The 26,575-nt window shown below is 35.9% G+C and overlaps 1 protein-coding gene across 2 annotated transcripts in view; it reads left to right on the top strand.

The window, feature by feature from the left end:
- The window catches only part of Ubr3 (Ubr3 ubiquitin ligase), a 146,336-nt gene that overhangs the window by 85,844 nt on the left and 33,917 nt on the right, over positions 1-26,575 (top strand). For both annotated transcript variants that reach the window (XM_089636807.1, XM_089636808.1), the window contains exons 2-14: positions 7,933-8,146; positions 15,427-15,555; positions 17,402-17,540; positions 18,059-18,180; positions 19,468-19,609; positions 19,964-20,192; positions 21,004-21,183; positions 21,506-21,738; positions 22,874-23,029; positions 23,515-23,696; positions 23,968-24,235; positions 24,443-24,606; positions 25,806-26,058. In XM_089636807.1, the coding sequence (XP_089492933.1) occupies positions 7,933-8,146; positions 15,427-15,555; positions 17,402-17,540; positions 18,059-18,180; positions 19,468-19,609; positions 19,964-20,192; positions 21,004-21,183; positions 21,506-21,738; positions 22,874-23,029; positions 23,515-23,696; positions 23,968-24,235; positions 24,443-24,606; positions 25,806-26,058 (2,411 nt within the window). The remainder of the gene's footprint in view (positions 1-7,932; positions 8,147-15,426; positions 15,556-17,401; positions 17,541-18,058; positions 18,181-19,467; positions 19,610-19,963; positions 20,193-21,003; positions 21,184-21,505; positions 21,739-22,873; positions 23,030-23,514; positions 23,697-23,967; positions 24,236-24,442; positions 24,607-25,805; positions 26,059-26,575) is intronic.

Here is a 26,575-nt window from a genome sequence, read left to right on the forward strand (position 1 = left end):
ATTATTTCAATATTCTTTATAGTCGTTCTTGCTTGCTTTATTCATATAATGTGATATTACACATTTTTTAGTAATACTACACACAATAATCCGAATTGGAACCTCTAGAATTAAGGCAACACCATTATGGGAAATGCTTTCATGATAACTTAACACAATGACAATTCGAAAGACCTTTAAAATGTGATGTAAAGGTAATAAACGCGATGAAAAACTAATCTATATACCAAACCTATTTAACCTAGTTTTTGTTTCATCACTTATAAAAGGTGTGATGAATTGTCATTTTGATGAATTATCCGGTCACCTTGGGAAATATAGTGAAACTGAAGGATGGAGGCAGGGTAGTAAAGGTTAAATGTTGTGTAAGGCTGCTCAGATCTATTCATTAAACATATGTAGCACTTCAAGCAATGTTCCGATTTTAATTTATAAGATTGATAATTTAAGCAATGTTTTAACCGGTCAGTGGCTGAGTTGGCATCCCGTTTGGGTCCCACCCAGGCGTCCCGTGTTCAATTCCTCGGCTGGCTAAGTCCTCCATCACAACACAAGCAACATTTTCCGCTTACTGTGATGGTAGTAGAAGATTTTCAAATATTGTCGAGTTATTCGTAATCCGAAAATGTTTGTCTTTCTTTAAAAAAAAAATGATGATCTGCCGCCAGGGCAATACTGAAAGCGTCTTACACTCTTCTCGTACATATAATATTCAGTGTATGTAATGATAGCGCTCCTAGTGCATTATTTATCAACGGTTTACGATTATAGAGCAATCAGCTCTGCATTAGGTCTGCCAAAGTTGGACATCCAACGTTCATGCCCCGAGCTATTCAACTACAAATATAATGAAAATTAATGTACTTTTAAAATGAAATACCCGACAAAGAGCCAAAATAATAATAATTTATTGTTATCGCAACTTCTCGTTGAATTTACCTTTGTTTTCGGCTGAATTAAATAAAATAGTATTTGAAATTTCTTTGTTATTAGTATTTGTAGTTGTTGCCGAGTACTTGGTAGTTCCCTTGGATACAATAATGATAATTGTTGGCGTGTAATTGAATGGAATATAAATGGCTGAACTGAGTAGTACAATGAATTGTCGTTAGACTTACCGCATTAGCGGCGGGCGTGCTTCCGTATAGTTAAGTCTTGTTCAAGACAGAACATCTGCTACCTATATCTTATTCTGGTCTCTTGGTATCTTTATTTCTCCACTATTCTGCAGAAGAGATTTAAATGATCAAATTATAAGTTTATTTAATGTAGCGATAGTGACGTCAGGTACTAAACCGGTATGTGAAGTATCTATGAGATGCAATGACCCCTTTGATGATAGACATATATATATTTTTTTAAATTTTTATTTTTTTAAATTTTTTTATTTAATATTTGAAAAAATATATTTTTACATAGATAAGTATACAGGATCATAAAGAGACAATGCTCTTGTGTTTGGTGAGGGAATTCTAGTTCAATTATGTACATGTTAGTATTAAGGTAAATAATTTATAAAGAAACAACACAAGATTTAAACAATATTACTTCTAGATGTAAGTAGTAAACGTATTTTGGACTTATAATAGTTTAAGGTAATTTTTTAATTTAAGGTGAAATTCCTGAATATTTTCGATATTTTTTAAATTTAATGGAAGGTTATTAGAATAAATTATGCCTAGATAAAAATAGGTATTTTGAATGAGCTAAGTGTTAAATTTTGGGATTTTACTGTAGGTACTTTGAAAATTGTAAAAAGAATTTCGGTAGAAAGTTTTGATGGTTTTTTCAAAATTACTTTGATTACCAATCTTTGAACTACTTTAAGTGGATTCAAAATTTTATTATATGTTCCTCCCCAACCAATAATACCATATTGTAATATAGATTGAACAATCGCATAGTACACTCTTTTTAGGTTTTCCAGTCTAGTTTTCAAACTTTGACAAAGGATAAAACATTGGTGACATGTGGTGAAAATATGAATAATAATTTTTTTATTAAAAAAAAATGTTACCGGACAACAAAGCGCCCATAATTTTTTTTACTCCAAATGTGCTGAGGAATAGCTGGTTAAAGTTTGTCGGGTACTTGCCGATACACCCTGTATAGATGTCACCTGTGATAGGTAAAAACATGTTTTTTTTTAAAAACAGCGCCATTTGTTGGACAAACATGTTTTTTTTTAAACAGCGTCATCTGTAGGATGTAAAAGCAACATGGGCTATTGTTTATCTATCTGCACAGACAGAGCCACAGAAACGCGTGGCGGGGTACAGCTAGTATTATAATATATAATATTATCCTCGTTAGTCATAATTTCCTAATCGTTTAGCTTCCCTTAACCTATCTCATTTACCCTCAGTAGTAACCACAAGGCATGCTTGATGGTGTTCCTTGCACCGTGACTCCTGCGGCAGTGGAAGCTCACTAAGCTACCTTTTAATGTTTGCTATTCAATGTCCCGTGACAAAGCACTTTATGCCCCTAGTACACGTTGGGCCAATGCGCTGGTGTATCACCCAACATGTATGGACCACTTGGCGTATATTGCTCGTTGCATGCGTTGGCCGCCAACGTCGACCGGCCAACCCGATTATCGTCGGTTTTTGTGCACACATCAAAGGATCTTGGCGCCAACCCACCAACAGGGTTCACACAATGGCGCCAACGTTGGCCCAATGCGTATACTAGGGGATTAACATATTCTCACTTAATTCACTGTTGCCTATTAGACATCGGATTATATGCATAATGCATATTTGACCCTTTTTTGGTCGTTAGTGGATATAGTGCATATGCCTTTTCTGCCACTAATGTCTATTTTCCTTGGGAGAATTTTCACGAAACTAATGTGTAATATGTGTTAGGTACCTATTTGGGGTCTTATAAATTCTTTGCCTAGTTGTTTTTTTAAGTTTCTTTGACGATTTTCTCATTTATATAATTGTAATTCGCACTTGAGACGAGTGCTGTCATCCAGGGTTCAGTGGGATTCCAGAAACCCTTTGTTTCCGAAACCTTATTTTTATTATTGAAGTTTGGCATTCCAGCATTTTAATTCTTATTGATGACATGTTTGGGAAAATGTTAATTTCATTTTAATAACAGTGTTTTCATGGGATTCAATGGGAGATAATTCACCTCGAATGTTGTCTTGTTAATTTATTACCCCTAAAACAACTTGTCGTATATGTAGCAATTTCGATAAACATTCATAAGTTCCGAAACCTTATGTTTCATTATTGAAGTTTGGTTTGCCAGTATTTTAATTATTATTAATAACATGTTTGGGAAAATGTTAATTTCATTTTAATAACGGCGTTTTCTTGGGATTCAATGGGAGATAATTTACCTTGAACATTGTCTTGTTAATTTATTACGCCCAAAACAACATGTCGTATATGTAGCAATTTCTGTAGTTATGTTCGGTATTCTTTTTATTAATAAATTACTACGAAATTTGGCTGAAGCAGTTTTTAATAATACATCCGAAAACAATAATTAAACGTAGAAACTACAGCAAAATGATTTACGAAAGGAAGGTTCGAGAATGTTCCGAAGCGCGTCACGCAGGCAAAATAATTCAATATCGATGTCGCGGTTGCTGGTACTGTACTGACCATTTCGTTCACGTTGTCGCTTATCTAGGTGGAAAATAAAACATTCTCGAACATTCCAGTTGCTACAGAAACAAATAAAAAAATAAAAGAAAATCCAAGAAGCTTGTTTGGAAACTTCTAGAATAACGTTCGAGTCAAGTAGTGGCGTACCACTACATTTCTATAAATATTCATAAAATTTTCTGTTAAAGAAATATTGGGTTGATACAAAAGTAGTCATTACATTTTTTCTAAATTGAATTGATTTCTTGTAAGTGGGTATGTAATCATTTTATTCGTGTCTTTTAATATTGTGCATTTTGATGGACACCACCGCCTTAATGTGATTTTTCAGCAAACGACGCTATATGTATAAATAATCGGGTAAATATACAGAAAATAGCGACACGCTTACGTACGCACATTTTATTTTAACAACTTTGTAGTAGTTAGATAATAATGAGAAGTAATTAATTCAGTTTCCGGAAATGGGAAATAATGAATTTTAATAGTTATTTCCATAAAATTAAAATGATTGTTAACTTGGCGGCATTGTTATTGAGATGTCAACGTTTTAATGTTAGTTTTTTCTTCTCTTATTTAAACCATAATATGAACCTATCGTCCTAAAATAGGTTATTAGGTTGTTAGTAAAGTGGCATTATTTTCCGTTTCCGTTAACTGAAATACTTACTTATCATTGTTACAAAGCATTTCTAACATAAAATGTGCGTTTTAAGCATGTCTCTTTTTTCTGTATATTGATCGATAATCGATTTGTGATATTTACACTATAATATTGCACACTGATGAACATTTTCATTATTCGTTTATCATTAAATTCCCTTACGAATTACCTACTTTGTTATAAACAACATATAATGATTACCTACTTTGTTATAAACAACATTATAAATAATTATTGTTTTTTTTTGTTTATAAATAATAATTATTTTGTGATTAAAAATAATAATTACCTACATTGTTATAAATAATACAATGACTTAACTTCTATTTTCTGTTATTTGCTTTTTTGCACGCTCATAAGAGCTGTTTATCACTTACACAATTCTCATTTGGACATCTTTTCAACTTGAAATATACTTTATTTATTTATATAATATGTACTTACCCATAAGCATTTACAATCTATCTTAAGTTAGTTACATACATTTTTAATACATATTTTTTGCCATTCCAATATTGTATTAATTAAAAAGGATCTCATTTTGCGTAGTTATTAACACATGTTCTTAACTTATATTTACTATCCTTTGCTGTTTTATACACTCATGAAGGCTCATTATTACTTACGCAATTCTAATTTCACGTTAAAGTTAATAAATTAATAATAATATTATTTTTTTATAATATGCAGTGGTTTTCGTATGAATGATCGCAATACCACAACATTTAAAGTCATTATGCCTCATCACACCACAACATTTGAAGTCATTATACTTCATCATACCGCAACATTTAAAGTCATTATACTTCATCATACCGCAACATTTAAAGTCATTATACTTCATACCGCAACATTTAAAGTCATTATACTTCATCATACCACAATATTTAAAGTCATTATACTTCATCATACCACAATATTTAAAGTCATTATACCACAATATTTAAAGTCATTATACTTCATCATACCGCAACATTTAAAGTCATTATACTTCATCATACCACAATATTTAAAGTCATTATACTTCATCATACCACAATATTTAAAGTCATTATACTTCATCATACCACAATATTTAAAGTCATTATACTTCATCATACCACAATATTTAAAGTCATTATACTTCATCATACCGCAACATTTAAAGTCATTATACTTCATCATACCACAATATTTAAAGTCATTATACTTCATCATACCACAATATTTAAAGTCATTATACTTCATCATACCACAATATTTAAAGTCATTATACCTATGAGATATTAGAATTGACATGAAACTAATACGTAATATTAATATTTTTGTAATTCTCTCACGATTTATCGTAACATAATGTAGAATTAGAAGCATTCGCCATTAATTTGTCCTGATTCTCTAGATTTCTAGAAGAATGTTCGTTCGATCCGATATTTCGTGATTTAAACACGTTTTAGGCAATGACTAAATAGATTCTCCCGTTTTGGCAAGTCACGTTCGCCATTATAATATATTTTTATAGTCTCCAAAATAGAATAAATACGATGGTTTTTGCACTGCTGTCTGCAATCCTAGTGTTCGCGTTAAATCCTCGATTGAACCAAATCTATCCAGTAAAAGTATTATGAAATTTATGGTACAAGAAAAAATACTTAGTTACTATTCGGTTTCGCCCGAATTTTAACACCCAAAACATTTTGGAACAAATAACAAAATCCTTATTTTTAGGCATTTATATTATGGGATATTTCACAGCGCCTTAGCTCATGATGGAAATGGCATTATACATAGTGTGAAAATAGTTGCGTTGACCTGGAAATTTCAGACAGATACATTTATGCAAATTTCATGACGGCACAGTTCACCGTTCGCGTGTTTTTAGTGAGTCGCAAAACTGAACACATTTTTTTTCAATTCTAGTAGTCTAAATAAAGTTCATGATGGAAGTGACGTAGCCAGATAAAAATAGTTTGTTTAAAAATATCATGACGCCAAAGCTCTTTTTTCCTAGTGGTTTTGCAGTTAAAAAGTTTACATATAAACAGAATTTCTGATATTGTGGAATTTGACGATACCTGAAACTCGACCTGAATGAAAACACGTTTTTTAAATGACTAGATTGCTTCCTGGTTTTCGTCTTCTTTGTCTTGACTTATAGCGCTCTCTGCGATTATATGAGAATGAGAAGCCAAATGAGTGACTGTTCAATTATTGATGCCATCCAATAAAGTAGTAATAATAAAGTAAGTTTCGGGATGTCAAAATTCGAGATAGATTCGTCAGGGGTCACTCAAGGTCAAGTCGATTAGCGCGATGCGCGGATTATACATGGCGTCCGGAAAATAGTTGGAAACTGGTGAATGGAGTAGATTGAAGTCGATTTTGTGGTAAAACTTTATTTTTAATGTGTGTTTTCGTTTTCATAAAATCGAGTTCGAATTCGGAATTTTTTACGTTAAATTTGAAAAAATTCAGTAGCTAGGGGTTAATATCATATTGGCATTTAAAAAGTCGGTTGCTAGGGGTTAATATCATATTGGCGTTTAATAAGTCGGTTGCTAGGGGTTAATATCATATTGGCGTTTAAAAATTCGGCTGCTAGGGCTTAATAACATATTGGCGTTTAAAAAGTCGGTTGTTAGGAGTTTATATCATATTGGCGTTTAAACAGTCAACTGCTAGGGGTTAATATCATATTGGCGTTTAAAAAGTCGGTTGCTAGGGGTTAATATCATATTGGCGTTTAAAAAGTCAGTTGTTAGGGGCTAATATCATATTGGCGTTTAAAAGGTCGGTTGCTAGGGGTTGATATCATATCGGCGTTAAAATAGACCCGGCTCCAAAAGTTATTTTTAACCCTTTAAATGCCAAAAAAACGAAATGCTTAGATTAACAAAACAAGAATTTCTGGGTTGACGTTATGTAGTTTTTACCAGTTTTCCACTAATACCACTAGTTTCCGGAAACCATGTATAACATTATACATGTACCTAACTTATGCAGTATATCGTCTGAAAGACATAAATGAATGTTTTACATAGTATAAAACGGTTATACACAAATATATTACGGAAAAGATTACAAATTTGAGGTATATGTAAGTGTAAAATATATTATATCGTATTTTAACATTTATGCGTAGAAAAAAAACTTAGAAAAACGGTACCGAGTCTGTGGACGGTTTCAATTTATCACTAAACAAAGACAAAATGTTGTTACTGAGGCAGTTCAGTTGTGTAATAACTATGTATAATTATTAACTATGCTTAATAACTATGCATAATACTTATGTATAATTACTATTCATATGTAAAAGCCCCTAAAAAGGGCGTCAATAAATATAATTTGTTAATTTTTATTATATGTTTATCCTGACGAAGAAACCATTTTTTGTTAAACATGTCGATTCTTGTGATTAAATAGTGGTGTATACAAACTTATTTATTTAATTTGAATTAAAAATAAATACAATATACCTATTAAATGACATGGTCATTAATGATTTGTCAACTTTCTACTCATATTCTCGTTATTTACCTGGTATTGTTTTATGGGCACATTATCTCGTTTTTCATAGTTTATTTTGTTCTTAACTGTTTATTGTAATTTTATCCAGTTATTTTGGCACTTTATTTCAACAGTTGTGTTGTTTGGTTGTTCCAGTGCGGAGCTACGACAACCATGCCAAGTGCGGGCTGGTGTGGATCCCGCACGTGGTGGCGTACCGCTGCCGCACGTGCGGGATCTCCCCGTGCATGAGCATCTGCCGTGACTGCTTCCGGCGCGGTGACCACTCCACGCACGACTTCAACATGTTCCTCTCGCAGGCGGGGGGAGCGTGCGACTGCGGCGACACTTCGGTCATGAAGGAAGATGGGTGAGTCCTACCTTCTTTCACCAACTCATTAAGGGCCAGCTGTTTGAACTGTTCATTAAATTTCAAAGTTCATTTTCAAGTTCTGTTATTATATCAGTTCTGTGAAGCAACTGTCCCATAATGTGACTAATCCTTCTGATGAAGCTATTGAACCAAAATCTTTCAATGGCTCTAGGTCGATGTTTATACTGTTTGATTATCATCGGCGGCTATCCTCTTACACGGATGTTGCATATATTATCCATGAAGTTTCAGGAAAACACATACATAATGTCAAAACGTGCTGCTTGAGATTGCATTGAAAAGGTCAATGGTTAAACTCCATTTTATATCACAGAATAACAAATGCCTATAATATTTTATACAAAGCAACATATTCACAAATTAACCTCTTGTGCTCTACCATTGCCGATAGACACAATAAAAAAAAATTGTTTCTCTAAATACAGGGTTTTCTAATAAGAGGTGTTATTTTGATATTCAATCGTAAAAGATCAATGGTTTCGTTGCTTGTGTGGCATGTAGTGTCGCCTTGTTGAAAGTAAACGTTGTTGAAAGTAAACGTTGTCCAGATCAATACCATCCAATTCCGGCCATAAAAAATCATTAATCATCTCTCAATAGCGCAATCCATTCACCGTAACTGTTGCTCCAGCCCCATTTTCGAAAAAGTAAGGTCCAATGACTCCGCTGGACCATAAACCGCACCAAACAGTCACACGTTGAGGATAGAGAGGCTTTTCAACAATAACTCTTGGGTTTTCCGAGCCCCAAATGCGACAATGTTGCTTGTTGACGAAGCCACCGAGGTGGAAATGGGCCTCATCACTCAAGATGATTTGCATTTGATTCACTCAAGTGAATTTTAATAATTTCAATGCGTTGTTGAAACGTGTATCGTTCCATTTTTATTAATGGCTTAGTTTCTACTTGTCAAATGTCAAAAAATGACAGCTTTAAAAGTAACATCTATCGAAATAGCAGACTATTCAAAATAACACCTCTTATTGGAAAACCCTGTATATGTAGCTATTCTAGGGAAACTACTTAGGTAGATTATATACTATTTTTATAAATATATAAACACATTATCTGGTAAGACAGTACAATTTACATAAACAACACTTTTCAAAAAACAGTTAAAGTTATTTCGAAAATAGAATCAGCTGACACATGGCTAGTTAAGAGGAAGCTACAAGCCAAAAATGTGTATATTCTTGGTATCTGATAGTATTAATACTCCAACGTCTGGACGGTGTAGGCCCTCTGATTGGTCAAATTTAAATTGTCTGTTTCGGTTAAATTCCGCTAACTTGAAAATTAACACGATTTGAAAATTATGACACGATTTGAATATTAAGACACGATGCTCATATAATTTTTGGATAATATCGAAGAAAATATGTTTTAGAAAGTTCACAATCCATTGGATTAATTACATTACAGTAAAAATTATCCACAATTACGTATTGAAATTTGACGTTTATCATTATTCACGCGAAAGACACATTGTTCAGTGCTGCCAGCGTATATCGATTTCCAATCAATGCAAAAAGTCTTTATAGCCAGTTAGTGTCAAGCAATGTACAATGTTTAGATATATACATATACAAATATATAATTATAAATATAATATATTTAAATCCACCATTAAAAAGCCGGCTGCTAAAATAACCAGTTCCACTCGATACTTAAATACGTAATTAATTATTTTTTGATATTACAACACCGACCCCATGCGCCACTATGCGCTGTCAATGTTTGATATGTGTCATATGTGATAATTATAGAATTATTGACGTGATAACCAAGAAATTTGTTTACAAACTACCTGTGAATCGCTAAAAAGAAATATTTTGTTTTCAGATTATTATTTCAATTTAATTACTATGGCTAAAAGGAATGTGGACAATATTTTACCAGAATTGGTCGAATTTCGGAATGTTCGAATGAGAGGGAAATTTACCAAGCGAAGCGATAGTAGTGTATTCTTGAAGTGTGCTCAATAATCCTAATTATGTGCTTCTAGAACAGAATTATTTCGGCGTCATATCAAAAGAGTGTCATATAAAAAGGTAAACTGTTACATTCTTGCTGTCATACTGGAAAAATAATACCACAAATTTTAGCTTATTATCCAGCACCGAATTATTGACAGGAGATTGTAGTCAATCTAAAAACTTTAGGAATTTTATTTGTCAATACAAGAGTGCTAATAGATTTGCCTCATTTGAAGCGCAAATAGCTAATGTCCCAGGTAATGGTCCATATTGTTTAAAAATTTCTGGTTAGGTTTATCATCTCACTTCCAGAAGTATACAAGTTGCAGGTGAAATACCTTCCTATGCTCAGCTTTATCTATACGATCCTGATGAGGCTGTTAGAGTGCGTATGAGTCATCCATCTAATGCCGATTGCTATAAAAATATAATGCAAATAATTGATAGTGAACTACGCCAAATAAACCCTCATCAGTATAAGAAACTAAAAGAATCTGTCGAGGAAGAAGAAATACGCATTGCGGCTGAGGGTGGGCAGGTGAGAGATATACGTCTATTATTTACACGTTCATCAGAGGTAAAATGCTCCAACCAGTTCTCACGATATCGCCATGGTATACGTAGCAGAGACGGGAATTTGCCATCGGGTATAGATATCGCTGTTTAACCTAAAAATGTTAAGGACTTCAAAGGATGGCAACTTTATCAAAGCATTTAGATCCTATGGTTTTCCCACTACTATTTCCATCAGGTGAATGTGGTTGGACCCCCGGCTTTAAGCATCATGCTGATTTCTGTACTGCTCAATGTCATACTGTAACTGCTATGTAGTTTTATGCAAGTAAATTAGCAGTGCGAAGAAACATATTTAATCCAATCCATTATGCGGGTAAACTTTTTCAACAGTATTTAATTCATGCTTACATTATTTATCTATTATCATTATTTATGAATCTGGTCGCCTAGATTACATTAGGAAAAACCAACGACACCTCAGAGTGGAATGCTATCAAGGTTTGCAAAACCATGTAAGAAATTTAGCCACTGATAGAGGAGTATGTGCAGGTAATACAGTCATTCTTCCATCTTCATTTACTGGTGGACCACGCCATGTGAATAAACTTTATCAAGTTTCAATGGCTATGGTACGTAAATTTGGTCGTCCTGTCGTCGTCATAACTTTTACATGCAATCCCAAATGGCCAGAAATACCAACCGAATTGGAACATTATCAATCGGCCGCGGACAGGCCTGATATAGTAGCCAAGGTTTTCCATCTAAAAGTCAAGGAATTTATTCATGATATGACTGAGAAACATGTTTTTGGAAAGGTAATTTGTTGGGTGTATACAATTGAACAGCAAAAAAGAGGACTACCTCATCTACATGGTGTGTTTACACTTTGCAGCGAAGATAAGCTGTATACAGCTTCTGATATTGATAATGCCGTATATGCAGAACTACCCCATCCGAAGAATTCGGCTTTGTACCGTATTATTTAAAAAAATAACATTCATGGACCATGTGGCGTACTTAATCCAAGGTCAGTCTGCATGGTAGACGATAAGTGCTCTAAAAAATTCCCCAAATCATTTAAAGATGCTACTGATAATAATTCCGCAGGCTACCCAGATTACAGGAGACGTGATAATTTTTCTGAAAATCACGTTATTCGGGATATACGTATCGACAATCGATTTGTTGTTCCATATAATGCATTCCTTAGCAAAAAATATGATGCTCATATTAATGTTAAAATTTGTTCCTCTTTGGATAGTATTTATTTATCTATACATGATCAATCTCACTCAATTTTACTTCTGGCTTTACATTTACCCGACAGCCAATCTGTTTATTTTGTCTCTACAAAATAAACCTGTTCCTCCCTCCCCTCTGGGCGAACACCTATTTAACAGCGTGGTTCCAATTTAATCTTCAAGATATTGAGGGACGCTCTATTCTCTATCAAGATGTACCAAATAACTATGTCTTTACAGCTGGTAAAAAGTGGACGAGGCGACAGCGGGGAGGCGGAAACATCATTGGATGAATACCTTCAATTTCTCCTAGAAATATAGAACTGTATCATTTACGGCTGATTCTTATAAAGGTGGCTGGAGCTACATCCTTTGAATCTTTGCGAACTGTTGATGGCAATTTACTATGTAGCTACTTTTCATGATGCGGCGCGTGAACTGAAGCTCATTGATGACATACGAGAATGGTCGCAGTATGACGGAGGCTTCATTGTATTTGACGCCTAAAATTCTTAGACATCTATTTGTTTTAATTTTAATACAATGTATCCCTTCGATCTTCGGCTGAAGATTTTTTTCATCATGGTGTTGCTGAAGAAACAGCTATTAATCTTTGTCTTTTAAACATACAGGATATTCTCATGAAGGAGAATTCATCTTGCAGAATGCAGGGCTTACCTGAACCTGATGAAAGTTGCAGTTTTGGACAAGTATCTGATTTTAATGTAATTTCTGAAAACACTTTAGGTGAATTGATGGCTGCCAAACTCAATGACGTACAACTTCAAGCATATAATTCTATTTTGAATAAGTTTTTTTCACATGAAAATGATGACAATAAATTTTTCTTCATTGATGGCCCAGGCGAAACAGGGAAAACATACCTTTACTAAACTTTAATTCACACTCTAAGACGAAAAGGTAAAAGAGTTTTATCAGTCGCTTGGACAGGCATTGCAGCACTCTTGCTTCCAGGTGGGGTAACGTGTCATACTGCTTTTAATTTACCCCTCAATTTACAGGACAATACAACATGTAAGGTCACATCAAAGAATCGGAAAATTATAACGGAAGCAGATATTATAATATGGGATGAAGCACCGATGACAGGTGTAGCTTTAGAAGTAATTGAGCGTACTATACGTGATATCATGGGAAGTGATTCTGTCTTTGGTAACAAAGTTATTGTTTTGGGCGGAGACTTTCGTCAGATCCTTCCAGTGTGTCGACGTGCTTCACGAGGACAATTAATTGCCGCTTGCATAAAAGCAGCACACTTTGGTACCATTTCAAAACTTTTCAATTAAAAACAAATGTCAGAGCTTTAGAAAGTGAAAATATATTTTCTAAATGGCTTTTGGACTTGGAAGATGGCAAACTTCCTTTTGTAGAAGGAACATTAGAGTCATCTGTGCTTATTCCCAATGTAAATATTTGTCAAGATTCACTATATATACGGTGAGACACATACAACTGCTGATGCCTTAGGGTTGAGTCAACGTACCATATTGTGCCCTAAAAATAGTCATGTTTATGCAATCAATGAGGATGTACTTCAACGGAAAGCGCCCCTGAGGTGATATCTCACAAAAGCGGTGCTATAAAAATTTCAGCTGTAACTTAATTCAAGCCAAAATCATTACAGGGAACAGAAAAGGTACAGTATATTTCATTCCTAGAATTTAAAACACTTTGTCGGATGTTACAATATAATTCAATATGTGCAGGAAACACTTTCCAGTCAAATTAAATTAAATAAATCTCAAGGACAAACTTTTGAACGGGGTGGACTGTTACTTCCTGAACCAGTATTTTCTTATGGACAGTTTGAGCGCAGTCATCGTTATTTATACAAATTCTGACTGATTGGTATACGGATAATATTGTTTATAAAGAGATTTTTTCCTAATGAAAGTGTATAATAAATTGTACTTGCTTAAAAAGTTTTGTTTTTTGTGTCCCTTGAAATGAAAATGACTCAATTTATCCCACCTGTAAGGTTTTCGCGAATTAAGAGAGTTTTGGTGTATTTACTTTGACAATCGTTAGGTAAGAGCGTAATATTATTTCACCCAAATATGTAGATTTTTAGGACTTATCCCAATAAAATAATTCTTAATATATTTAAAAAAAATGTAATTACTTTGACAGTCTTTTGGTAAGAGTATATTATTTTACCAAAGTTATATGTAATATTGTAATATGTTGAAATTTATTTAAAGTAAAGTAATCAAAAAAGTTAATCAAGTGAAACTGTCACAGATAATCTTAGCTATAATACTGTATTTTTTTAAAGTTATTTCCTTCACGTGTTCACACATTTCTATTGAAAAATATTTTTTTTAGTAGTTTACATTTATATTTTTTATTGAGTAATTTATTTTTTTATTGTATTCTACTCAAGCGAAACGATAGAAAAACCTTCAATTTATCCAAAGCATATTTTTTTGTATTCATAATGTACACCAATTCGTTATAAAGATTAATCAAAATAGTAATTTGACATTAAGCTTCGCCTTAAAGTAATTAAATTAATAAATAAAATTGAAAGTTGAAGTAATTAAATTAGTTATTCAATAAAAACAATTAATAATAATATTTGGATGATTTGTATAGCATTGTTCTTGTGCAAAATCACCTCAAGAAAGCTTTACAAATATATAATACATTTCTACAAATGAGTCGTGTAATTTCTATACCCGCTATATCAACTTTCATTGATTTGGAGAAAACCGCAAAAAACTGTCACATCTCTAGCGTACATAAGTAATTGCATTACAATTTTTTATATAATGAATTGGAGTAATAAAATTTCGAAAAGCATTTATTTTTCTATATATGTCTAGCAATAATTAAGTAATTTCGATAAATAAAATGGATAAAGCGGATTTTGATACTCATTTCGTGATATAGAGGCTTTTGAAAGTCAACTGAGCCGACATGGCGGGTTTAGAAACACACGCGTAGATCATTTTGACACGAGCGTGGCGTCAGAGCGGCGGCCATATTGTATTTTGACAAAATAACTGCTTGTGATTGGTTGAATCCGATATAGCGCGTTTTGATAGTAACTTTCTGTATGATATAGCGGATTTGGTTTCTCACTCACAGTTTTAACATGGTTTTTGGTCGTGATAAGGAGGGTTTTGAAATTCAATTTTAGGCTCCTCTTGTTGCTCGCAAAAATGTGAACAAGATGTCATACTCAGATCATTTTGTAAAAAAAATCGGATATAGCGGGTACTTATAGAAATTATAGGATTCAAATGTACCTACATATGTTTTTATTCTTATTTATTTATATTTCATACAGGCACATAATATACTGTACCATAATTACCTGGTATACTTGAGATTAACACTTTTTATTGTTTATTAGAGAAAATTAGATACGGTTCGCACACACAGGACATAATTTTGAAGCCCCTAAAAAGGGCTTTGTCTGTTGTCTTTTTTTCAGTACCATTTGCTCCATCCACCCGTCTATCATCTGCGTCTGTTTGAAAGTAAATTTGGTTTTCAGATTTTGCAGCAACCACGGCATCAACAACTGCGCCAATAAGAGCCCCGCACCCTCCGACCTGATGTGTGTGGCAGAAGCCATGATGCCTCGGGTCATACTGAGGTTGCTGCAGCACTTTAGGGAAAATAGGTAAGCTGCAAATCTCATCTCAAAGTCCCAATAAATCCAAAGGTTTTTTTTTTGTCCATTATCTCGCAAAAATTTTATCTATGTCTACGTCAGTACTTTAAAGGAGTTTTTATTTTTCTTTCTAGGTTTTTAAATGAGCTATTTTGAACCAAAGTAACACAAAATTGTGCTATATAAATGTTATGTTATTATTTTTACTATCAACTTGCTTAGACCTTATTTCACACTCCCGTTACTACATTAAATGCATAGTAATAATAATAGTGCATATACCTTTTGACCTGTCGCATAATATGCAATCTGTTGGCGGCTATCTTCGTATGCAGATGTCGCATATGAAATCCAAAAAGTTTCTCTAAAACACATAGCATTGTGTGAAAACGATCTTTGTGATGGGATAAATTGCATTGAAAAGGTTAAAGAACACCCAGCAAAAATGCCAAATCTCAAAAAAATATGGTTAGGTATTAAAATAAATTAACGCAGTATTTTTAGACAAATCTTTTTATAATTCTGCTAAGGTTTCAATACTAGATAACATTATTATAATATATTATACATACTCTATCAAAATTTTAATTCACATTTGTTCATTCATGTACATACTAAAGATACAAAGCTTCAAAGTCCGGACTTTTGACTATATGTCAAACTTCAGTTATAATTATTGCTTGTAAAATAATTGTTACCCTTTGTGCTATGCATAAGAAAACCTTGTCTTAAAACATTAGTTTACCAAAAAAAAAAAGAAATTCATTTTGTCTTTGGATATTACTTCTACTGGGGTTATTACATACAAAAATCAAAATGGCACTTTATCAAGTATGATATTGTCTACATCATAGGTTTTCAAACATATTTCGACCACCGCCCACTTTGAGATAGAAAAAATCTTGTGCCCCCATATTTTTTTTTTTTTTTTACTTACCTTTTTACCATCTGTTGCGTATCTTAAAAACAGTTTTTGGAATTATAATTCTTAAACATGCATTTTTATAAGGATAGAATAAATAGGGTGTGACCCATATCCTATTTCTGAGATCAAAGAATGTTTCAATGAGATTAAATAAAATTTATACTAAAACAAAATTCTTAGATTAAATAAAATTTATACTTAAAACCATATTTACAAGTATTTTTATTAACATTAAAAGAAGGCTTTGAATTTAAAACTTATCTAATGTGAAGGATGAATCTGATGCATTTCGACGACTTCACTTAAAAACAGCCGTAAGTCGCTGCGTTCAGTAACTTTCGTTAAGTAAAATTTCTCTTTTTAGTTAGCAACATTAGATTTTAATAGATAGAATTTGTCTGCCGGCTCCCCTCTAGATTTCCTTAACGCCCCCTAATTTTCTTTCAAGGGGGCGTTATCACCCACTTTGAGAAAGACTGGTCTACATGTTGGCCTTAAGAAAAATGTATTTTTATTTCTTGAATACTGTTGCTGGCTCCTGCGGTTTAATAACTTCTTGCGCTACACTGATGGAATTTTGACTTGTAGCAATCTAGCGGGTGATTTGCGTACACATTATTTAATATTTTATTTTTAGTTTGAAAATAATCGATCAATTTCAGTGTAGTAGCTTAGTTTTATGTTGTAGAATGAACCCGTATTGAATTTCCAATACATTGAGTATGTTCAGTCCTCATTGAGTGTGTTATGTCTAATTGCTGACTTCAGCAATATTTTATAAAAAAAATAACAATAATTTATTAAAAAAAAAAATAATAATTTTTAGAATAATTGTTTCTCAAATGGATTAATTAGATGACGAAGAACTCTCGAACTTTCTTTAGTTTTATAATGTTTGCTATATGATTGTCTGTAATGTTTTGCTTCTAGCTGGGGTTCGGAGTTCAATTCGGACACTTACAGAAGGACGGTGCAGGAGTGCGAGGGTTACGTATCCATGCTGATGGAGTTCAACAATATGGGAGAGCTGATGAGAAAAGCCATGACCAAAGCTCTCATTAACCCTCTGGTAAATATAACAAGTTTTACTTCTCTTGTGTATGGTGGAAAGCCTGACTGGCAGAAAGGATGAAACATCATCTGTCCTGTCTGATTTATTATTCCGACTCTTGAAATGACCTGCCTAAAGTGTACGATTCAGTTTTGCTTCACAGGAATCATTCCAACAGGCCTTCCATGCGATAAAACCGGTGTGATCTTAAATGACTCCACAGCACAAAGTAGGAGTTAGTCTTTCAAATGCTGGGCGTATTGAACAGAGCTCACAGATACTATTAAAGTACACAACTGTTGGCGCTGTACAAATCACAGCTGCATAGCTGCCTTCTGTTGATTTCAGTCGTCTGCACCTCCTAGAATATTGACCCTTGATTCTGTAACGATGACTAATTGTACCATCACTTATGGTATCTTAGATGATAGATGGCAACACTTCTCTTTGTATTCCTTGTAAAGACTTGTTTCGTGCTATTGACTAGCAGTCCTGCATTTGTAGTGACTGATTTGCTTGTTTGTTTGTTGTTGCAGATGTACAGAAATATGGTGGAGCCCCCATTCCCCGAGACTGAGTACGGGACCTACATGGCCATGTCGCACCTGATATACGAGGTGGCCGTCAAGTCCTTCCCCGCCCCTGATCCACCCCCTGAGTAAGTACCATTCTTCACCCTTCTTCCCGTATCACACATCACCAGCCCGTATTTTTCCACTTTAAAGTTACTATGAACCTGTTCTTGTCAATTTGCTGCTGTAATAAATTGTCTTACTTTACACTCTACACATCTGACCTGATGATGGACCACCTGACAATCAAAGGCTGTCCGCAACTTTGGCTCAAGAAGTACAAATTTAGCTAATTCCGGTGTTCTCCAAGGATTTGATCTTGGTCCACTTTTGTTTTATTTATTCATGAATTTCCTAAATGTCTAAGCTGTAGTTATTCCCTATATGCTATGATATGACTTAAATACACTAATTAAATTGTTACGTAGGCTCTGGTGTACCGTTTTTTGAGGTGTAGGTCCCTGTCCTTTCCCTTCAATATTTTCTATTTGGCTTCTTTCTGAGCTATCAATATTATCTTCCTAACTAACTATCACGCCGTTTACTGAAGGGGTAGGCAGAGAGGACGGACTACCACAGAACTCTGTCTTGGCACACACTTCTCTTCAGGCACTCTTTTGAGGTGTTACATAATATTTTACCCACAAACTGTTCCTCTCTATACAGGGTGTATCGGCACTAACCCGACAAACTTTAACCAGCTATTCCTTAGCACATTTGGAGTAAAAAATGTTATGGGCACTTTGCTGTCCGGTAGCATTTTTTTTTCAATTAAAAACAAAAAAATTTAAAATTTCCACACTACATCACTGTCATTGGCATTGCGTTTCGTGTTAAACAGCTGTTATAAGCAAGTGTGTCAAAAAGCGTCTTCGCTCTTTCGCACACACTAAATAATAATAGTTAAAAATGAGGCGAATGGTGCCGTGCTATTTCGTTGTGACTGTAAACGTGCGCCAATATAGGTACACACGTGCATTATTCAACGGAATTCGAATAAAATATTTGCCAGATGGGTTTTCAAACTTTATCAAAGGATAAAACAGTGGTGACATGTGGTGAAAATATGAATAATAAATTTTTTATTAAAAAAAAACGTTACCGGACAGCAAAGTGCACATAAGATTTTTTACTCCAAATATGCTAAGGAATAGCTGGTTAAAGTTTGTCGGGTACGTGCCGATACACCCTGTATACATAATATTATAATATGGCCCATACCAACCCAATTAAATTGTACCTTACAAAGCTATTTGTTTTATGTAACCATTAAGATAACGTAAAAGTACATAATATCTATAATAACTGTCATAATTATTAGAATTGTTTTGGACTCGTCTAAGTATGTAATGTGTCTTTGTTTGGTTTTGTAGGTACAAGCACCTTCCAGCACTGGGCATGAAGATAACGCACACTACTCTACTGGAAGAATTCATCTTCTGGACATTTAAATATGAATTTCCTCAGAACGTTGTCTGCTTTTTGCTCAATATGTTACCTGACCAGGATTATAAGGTATGCACTTGCGTAATATATTTTTTAGTATGAGTTCTACTAAACCTCTTCAAACAGATAATTTGTTATGTTTTATGTATTTAAATTAATTTTGGATGATATTACAACAGCCTTCAATGGCCATCATTCAGACTTACATATAGCGTAGTCCTTTCTAATCCCTTCTTTCATAGTCATAGGGTTTTCATTCGTGTTAGATAAAGTGAGATATTACATCATCTCTTTCAACTAAAATCTTCTGTTATTCTGAATCTCGACATGACCCGATTCAAATATTTGATTCACTTGATTCAATTGACTCGGGCATCCCCGACTTCTTCTATCAAGGTTACTGATAGTTATTAAATGTTCCAGGAACACCTGACGCGCACATTTGTGATGCATTACGCCCGCATACCGCTGGTGCTGGAGATGTCCTCTGACCCGGACATGCTCAGCAACCGAGTGGTACACATGTCGGTGCAGCTATTCTCCAACGAGGCGCTGGCCCTGCGCATGGTCAACCAGCTGTCCCTGCTGCACGTGATGGTCATCTCGCTGAAACTCATGATGACTAAGATACTGGTGCGGAACACGCTACACGGTTTGTGAAACTTTGATTTTTTTGTCTTATTATTTAACCAATATTAATTTCTGTTTAGCACCTTTTTTTGGCTGCACACTTTTAAAGTAGATTGTCCAGTTTTACTCTGTGTAGAAACAAATGCACTAACTCGTTCCATCTCTTTTCTCCCAACTTATAAATCAGTAACATTCACCAGCTTTGTTTCAGTACCGATTGAAGTTTCGGTTTCAGCCAGTTTCGGCCAACTAACGAGTTAGGCCAAAAATTAGCCGAAACCTATATCTATAGCGTACATTGAACAACTGTTACATAACAACGAACCAAAAAGCACTGAAACTAAACCAATTTACTTGTTATATTGATGGATTTAACACCTATCTATAATGAACTCTTACAAGTTAACAATGAAAATGTCGATTTTGGGGTATAGAGTGTTTTTTAACAAGTCCAAATTTGGTTTCGGCTGAAATTTAGTTTTGGTCCGTTACTACTTTGTTCAGAAATTTCATTAGGTATTAATAAAACAATACATATAATGTACATAATACGAAAGTTGTTGTTAACCAATAAGTGTTTTAATTTGATGAATATGAGCATACAATCAATCCCACCTGCAACAAGTTTTCGATTTATTCAGTACACAAAATGTCCAAGACTTACCTTAGGCTCAATCAAGGACTTTGTTGCAGCTCAATCAAGGACTTGTTATAAAGTACTGTTACGATTCTGAAAACAAACAAAATTCATGCAACTTATTCTAGTACAGCGTACAGATTTTGGTACAGACTGCCATTAAAGTTTAACCTTTAACTGTTGTTAACCTTTCCAGACCAGTACAACAATCGCCACAGCGTGATCGACTGCGCCCGCCGCGTGATGAAGGAGCACTGCTACTGGCCGCTGGTGTCGGACTTCAACAACGTCTTGTCGCACCGCAGCGTGGCACTCGTCTTCCTCCGCGACGACACGCTCATCAATATGTGGTTTCAGTTCCTCTCCATGCTACAGGGTAAGCGGGCAAACGCCGTTATAATCTTATTAGTTTTGCTTAATTATATCTATAATGAATTTGAAAAGTCCTTAGAGACCAAACTTGATGTAAAAAAATATTCTGTAATTGTGTCCTGTGTAGTGCCGATGGTGCTTCGGAGACCCGTTCTAGTACCATCCACAATGGAATTATTTGCGATGCAAATTTAACCTTTATGCTTTAAACTCTAGATAGAACAAAATCAGAATCGCTTGCGCTAATAACACTGTCACTATACAGATCACGTGATGTTTCTATGTCATCCATGTGTACAAAACTCAGATTATTATGTAATTTATAGGTATGAACGTGAACGAGCGTGAACTGGGCAGCCATGTGGAGTTTGAGCCGTCTTCGTACTATGCGGCGTTCTCGTGCGAACTGGAGGCATCGGCCTACCCCATGTGGTCCATCATCTCCCACCTGACGGGACCCGAGCACGCCCCATTGGCCCGCAAGCTCATCCACTGCTGCCTGCACTACTTGCGCTCCTGGCTGCAGGACATCAACTTCACCTCGCCCAACATTCAGCGGGTACAATAGTTGGAAGCCCGCTTATAAAATACCGAGCATCGGTCTCTCACCATGTTGGAGATTCCCGCACCGGTGCGGGACTCAGCTTCGACTGGTTAATATTCATCATTCTGACTTCAAGGATGCTATTTCAAGCAGGCCCGGCCCTGAGCTAAATGGGGTCTTAACCTTTATGTACCTAAAGGTAAAGGTAAAGGTAAATCACTCGAAAGGGGATCACTAGGGTCCCCCATATATCGCGGTGCGATCATCTCTTAATATCCTTTTGCCCTTTCTAGTAACACTCAGATATTAGTTACAATCATTTTTGATACCTACCATTTTGATTTTGACCGAACATTCCCCATCTTTACCCAGCACAGTAAATATTTGTTAATGCAAAATGGTAAAAAATATTTATGTATTATTGTAGCCCTTTCGGGTAGGGAATTTAAAAAATGTGCCTTACTAATAAATGTGTTTGAAATTTTGAAACCATCAGTTGTTCAAAATTTAAAACGTGTTTATTGGTACGGGGCTTAAAATATCTTAAAAAATTGTAAAGAAATTTTTTTTTTTTTAATATGGATCGATTACCGAATAGTTTTTCTAGGATAACCTAAATTATAGTGTACGTGATGTAAAAAACAGTATAGATATCACACAAAACTTTCATTTGTGGGATGTTTATTCTGTCGCGGTAACTAAAAACACAGCGTCTTCCTTGAAACTCCCGAGGAAGACACTGTGTTTTTAGTTACAGCGGCAATATTATCCCTCTCTGGTGCGGGAGAGTTAAAGCAAATAGAATTTCTGCACCTTATGGTGTCACAATAACTTCGGCATTTTAAATGTGGAACATTAAAATATGAAAAATGGACTCATGTCTCTTTTCTGAATATATTTGTTGCTTTCAATGAAGTAAAGTAATTGTTAAATTTTGTTTAATTCAAAAAAGTGGACTGATTGCGTGAAAGAGTATTGAAGTAGGCTAAAGCATTGAAGGACTGATTATTAGAGGCGAATGGCAATGTTCAGCGGGGATCATTTTGTGGAGGAGGTCAAATCTCGCCCTGGGATGTAGCGGCGTGATGATGACTCAATGTATTGTTACAATTATTCTGTGTTATCTAATTCATCATCTATTCTATTCTAGTGGGAGGTGATGAGGGCATCCTTCCACTTCCCCCTTCACCGTTACCTGGCCGCCTTCATTGGCCAGGCGGTCCGACACATGGGGGTGTCTGTCAGTGAGCTGCTGCCGGATACAGACACCCTTCTGCTGCTCATGATGCATCCGCTAAGGGTCCAGGTTGGTTACACACACATTTCTTTGCCAAATCAGTTCCATGATAAAACAAAACATTGAAGAAGAATAAGAAACAAACCTAACTATTCTTGTATCACATTCTGTTTTACGTGGTTACCAGATCAAATCATACCAACGGCAAGAGGAATTTGGTAGCTTTCCTTGTGTACGATATTCCTTTCTAAGTTTAAGGATCTAAATGATTATAACAAGCCCTTTTGCTCAGAATTAAGCTATGATCGAGGACTACAATATGATGAAATGATCCTTTTACCAAGAAAGAACAATTCACATTAATAAATATAATATCAAATTGTCCAATAATAATAATAAGCTCTTAAAATGGAATTGAGGGAATTTTTCGACACATTTTCCTGTCTATTGTTTCAAAGGCAAAATGCAAAATGTTGCAATAGTTATATTTAATGCTTCTAAGGTGTCTGTTTGTTTTATCAGAAACTAAAATGTCAATGAAATCTCTTTTGCAGAGCCTCTTCTATGAGATCCTGAGTGGCATCTGGGTGCGCAACGGGCTGCAGATCAAGGGCCAGGCCATGACCTACATCCAGGCCAATTTCTGTAACTCCATGGTGGACATGGACATCTACTTCCTGCAGGTGTGTGCCTCGCATCTGCCCACGCACCAGTTCCTCGACATCTGCATTAACACGTAAGAACTAAAAGCCACGTTACCTCTTAACCTCATCTACTCGGTACGAACACGGAAGTAGTATATGTGACAATGGGTGATTCATAAAGTTTCTCCAAAACACCACCCTACATTGTGTCAAAACATGCAGTCCCATGGTATCCATCTGAATCTTATGGAGCTTCGATGAGGATGGAAAACAAAAAAGTCTGTCTGCACACACTACTTGCGTCATAGATCTTCTCTTCAGTAAACTAAATTTGTGTTCAAAAATCCATCTTTACTTTCCCAGGTTCGGCGTATCGGAATGGCTCAGCCTCCTCAAACTCCCAGTGGTTCGGGAGCAAGAGCAGGACGCCATGCTGGAAGGCGTCCTCACGCTGCTGGCCACCCTGGTGTCGTCACGCACCAACCTTGGCCACGACGAGCTGACGCAGTCCCGCCTCGAGGTGTCCACGCTGCTCGCAACCGGGGACAAGACCCACAGCCAGCTGCTGGAATTAATGCCGGAGCGATCGGGGAATGCACACACTAGGAATTTTGAGACTGTGCTCACAGAGGTTTGTTAACTTATCGTATTATTTTGCTTAGAGTCCATTATGAGAGAGAGAGCTTGCGCATGTAGAGCTAATGAATGAAGAAAGGAGTGTAAGGAGAATATGTGACTCGAATGAGAATTGGTGTAAATTGAGGAGAACAAACAGGGTGTACTCTATATCCGCTAAAATATACTTTTCATTAATTCTGTATCTGTTTGTATTCTGTAGCTGTCGTATTACAAGGCCCCGCCGCGGGGCTCCGAGACTCTGGAGCAGGGGCAGTTTGCTCCTAAGGCCGCTGTGTGGAGCACCCACTATGACCCGCTCCACGTCCTGCAGAGGGCCGTCCACCGGAGAGACTTCCAGAGTTCCATGGACAGGTTCAGCGCATAGTAAGTTTCTATTTGACTTTTTAAAGCTTTATTATATATATATTATTTATTCAATCAATAGACCAGTTATTAGCCGAGTAGACGAATACGTCAGGTTCCCATCCAGGTATGGTTGATTCAGTTCCTCTGCTCGCTATGTTTTCCATAGTTGCACAAGCAACATTTTCCAATGATGATAATATGAGTTTTTGAAATATTGACAATATGGAAATATTTCTTTCTTTTAAAATAAATATGTACATAACTTGATATGAAAATATCTGGAGTCGGTGAATTATTTTCCCATTTGATCTCTGGTGAGTTGACGTGTTGTTCTTGTATTGTTTTGTATTTTATTTTGCTTATATAATGCATTTACATGATGTTGATTGACTAGATCAGGGGTCTCCAAACTACGGCCCGCGGGCCGTATCCGGCCCGCCAGTGTCTTCCATCCGGCCCGCGACATCTTATGACCAGTGTCATCAAGGACCCGCGACAGCTAATGGCTAAGACCTTGCTCAGAAGGGGCGAAAACTCCGCGAATTTTTTCGTGCGAATAAATAAATATGCTTGTTGGCGAGGTACTTGGCACCAATACATTGCGTCCACAAGTATCGCGCGAATATATCAAGAGGATTTTTTTGAAAAATCTTTATTTGATTCGCAATGATATCAAGGTCTGAGAAACGAGTATCAAAAATTATCTTCAAAGCTACGTTATCTTAAGCTATATTTTCATCCCTGAAAATTCTATTGTCTACCCCCCCCCACCCTAGGACAGAAAATATGGGTGTCTAGAAATTAAAACGGTTTTGGCCCTCCGAACTCACTGGAGTAGTCAATGTGGCCCTCCGGCTGAAAAGTTTGGAGACCCCTGGACTAGATGATCATTTGTGGAAAAGTGAGTGGAAGGGTTAAGTTTTTCCTTTGGGAAGATTTAACCCGGACAACTAAATCGGAAGTTAAAAAAAATGCATTGGGAAGTGAAAGAGTGAGATTCTGTAGGAAAATAACCTAATTTCTAACACAACCATCTCTATTACAATCTCTTTGTGATAAAAGTTTCCAAAAGAAACTGATTCAAAAAAGCTCTGGTTCCTCAGAAATGAGAAGAGTATCAACCTTTTCTGTTTTAAGAATTTTTAAATAGTCACTTAAGACCAAAAAGGCTTCAATATGCATTGACAATATTTTGACAACATCAACCGTCATTCCAGTGTGAAATCCTCCGGCCAGCTGTCCTCTTGCAAGACCGGGGCGCTGTGGCCACCGCTGCGCCAGGCGGGCCCCCCGCCCCCAGGCGCGCTGGATCCGCGTCGTCTCGTGCGCTGTGGCCGCCTGCATGCTGCGCTGCTTGCCGTGCTGCACCGCGCCGCACACCGGCGCCGCCCGCCTCCGGAGCACCTGCTGGCCCTTGCACTCTATCTGCTGGAGGCGGCCGCCGACTTGGAGCTGGAGGAGCGGACTCAGGTAAGACACATAATAACTGAATTTTCTATGCGCTGGTGGTAGATGCTACATTACGTCCCTCTAGTTCGTTTTTGTCCAACAGACCATTTCTGGCGAAATTGAGTTAAGTATGCAGTTGTTCTCAGAAAGCATTTATTTTTACTATACATATATTTATTTATAACTCCGTTAATGGAGGACTGAATGCAGGTGGTGCTAACAAAAAACTGTCCAAAGAAGCGAAGTTAGCAGTCCACAATGGAGTGCTGGTACCTACCCTGATGTATGGAAGTGAGGCATGGCACTGGCAAAGAAAGGAGGAAAGTAGATTGAATGCTGTTGAAATGAGATCCCTGAGGCGTATGTGTGGTAAAACCATGTTTGATCGTGTGAGGAATGTGGAGATCCGCAAAGAGTGCAAGGCTGATGTAAGCGTAATGAGTAAGATTAAGAAAGGGACGCTTAGATGGTTTGGGCATGTCGGGATGATAGAGCGAATGAGCGAAGATAGGAGTGTAAGGAGGATATATGATGCAAA

The sequence above is a fragment of the Hesperophylax consimilis genome, chromosome 10, assembly GCF_061612785.1.
Source record: "Hesperophylax consimilis isolate HC1 chromosome 10, BYU_Hcon_1.0, whole genome shotgun sequence".
NCBI lineage: Eukaryota > Metazoa > Arthropoda > Insecta > Trichoptera > Limnephilidae > Hesperophylax > Hesperophylax consimilis.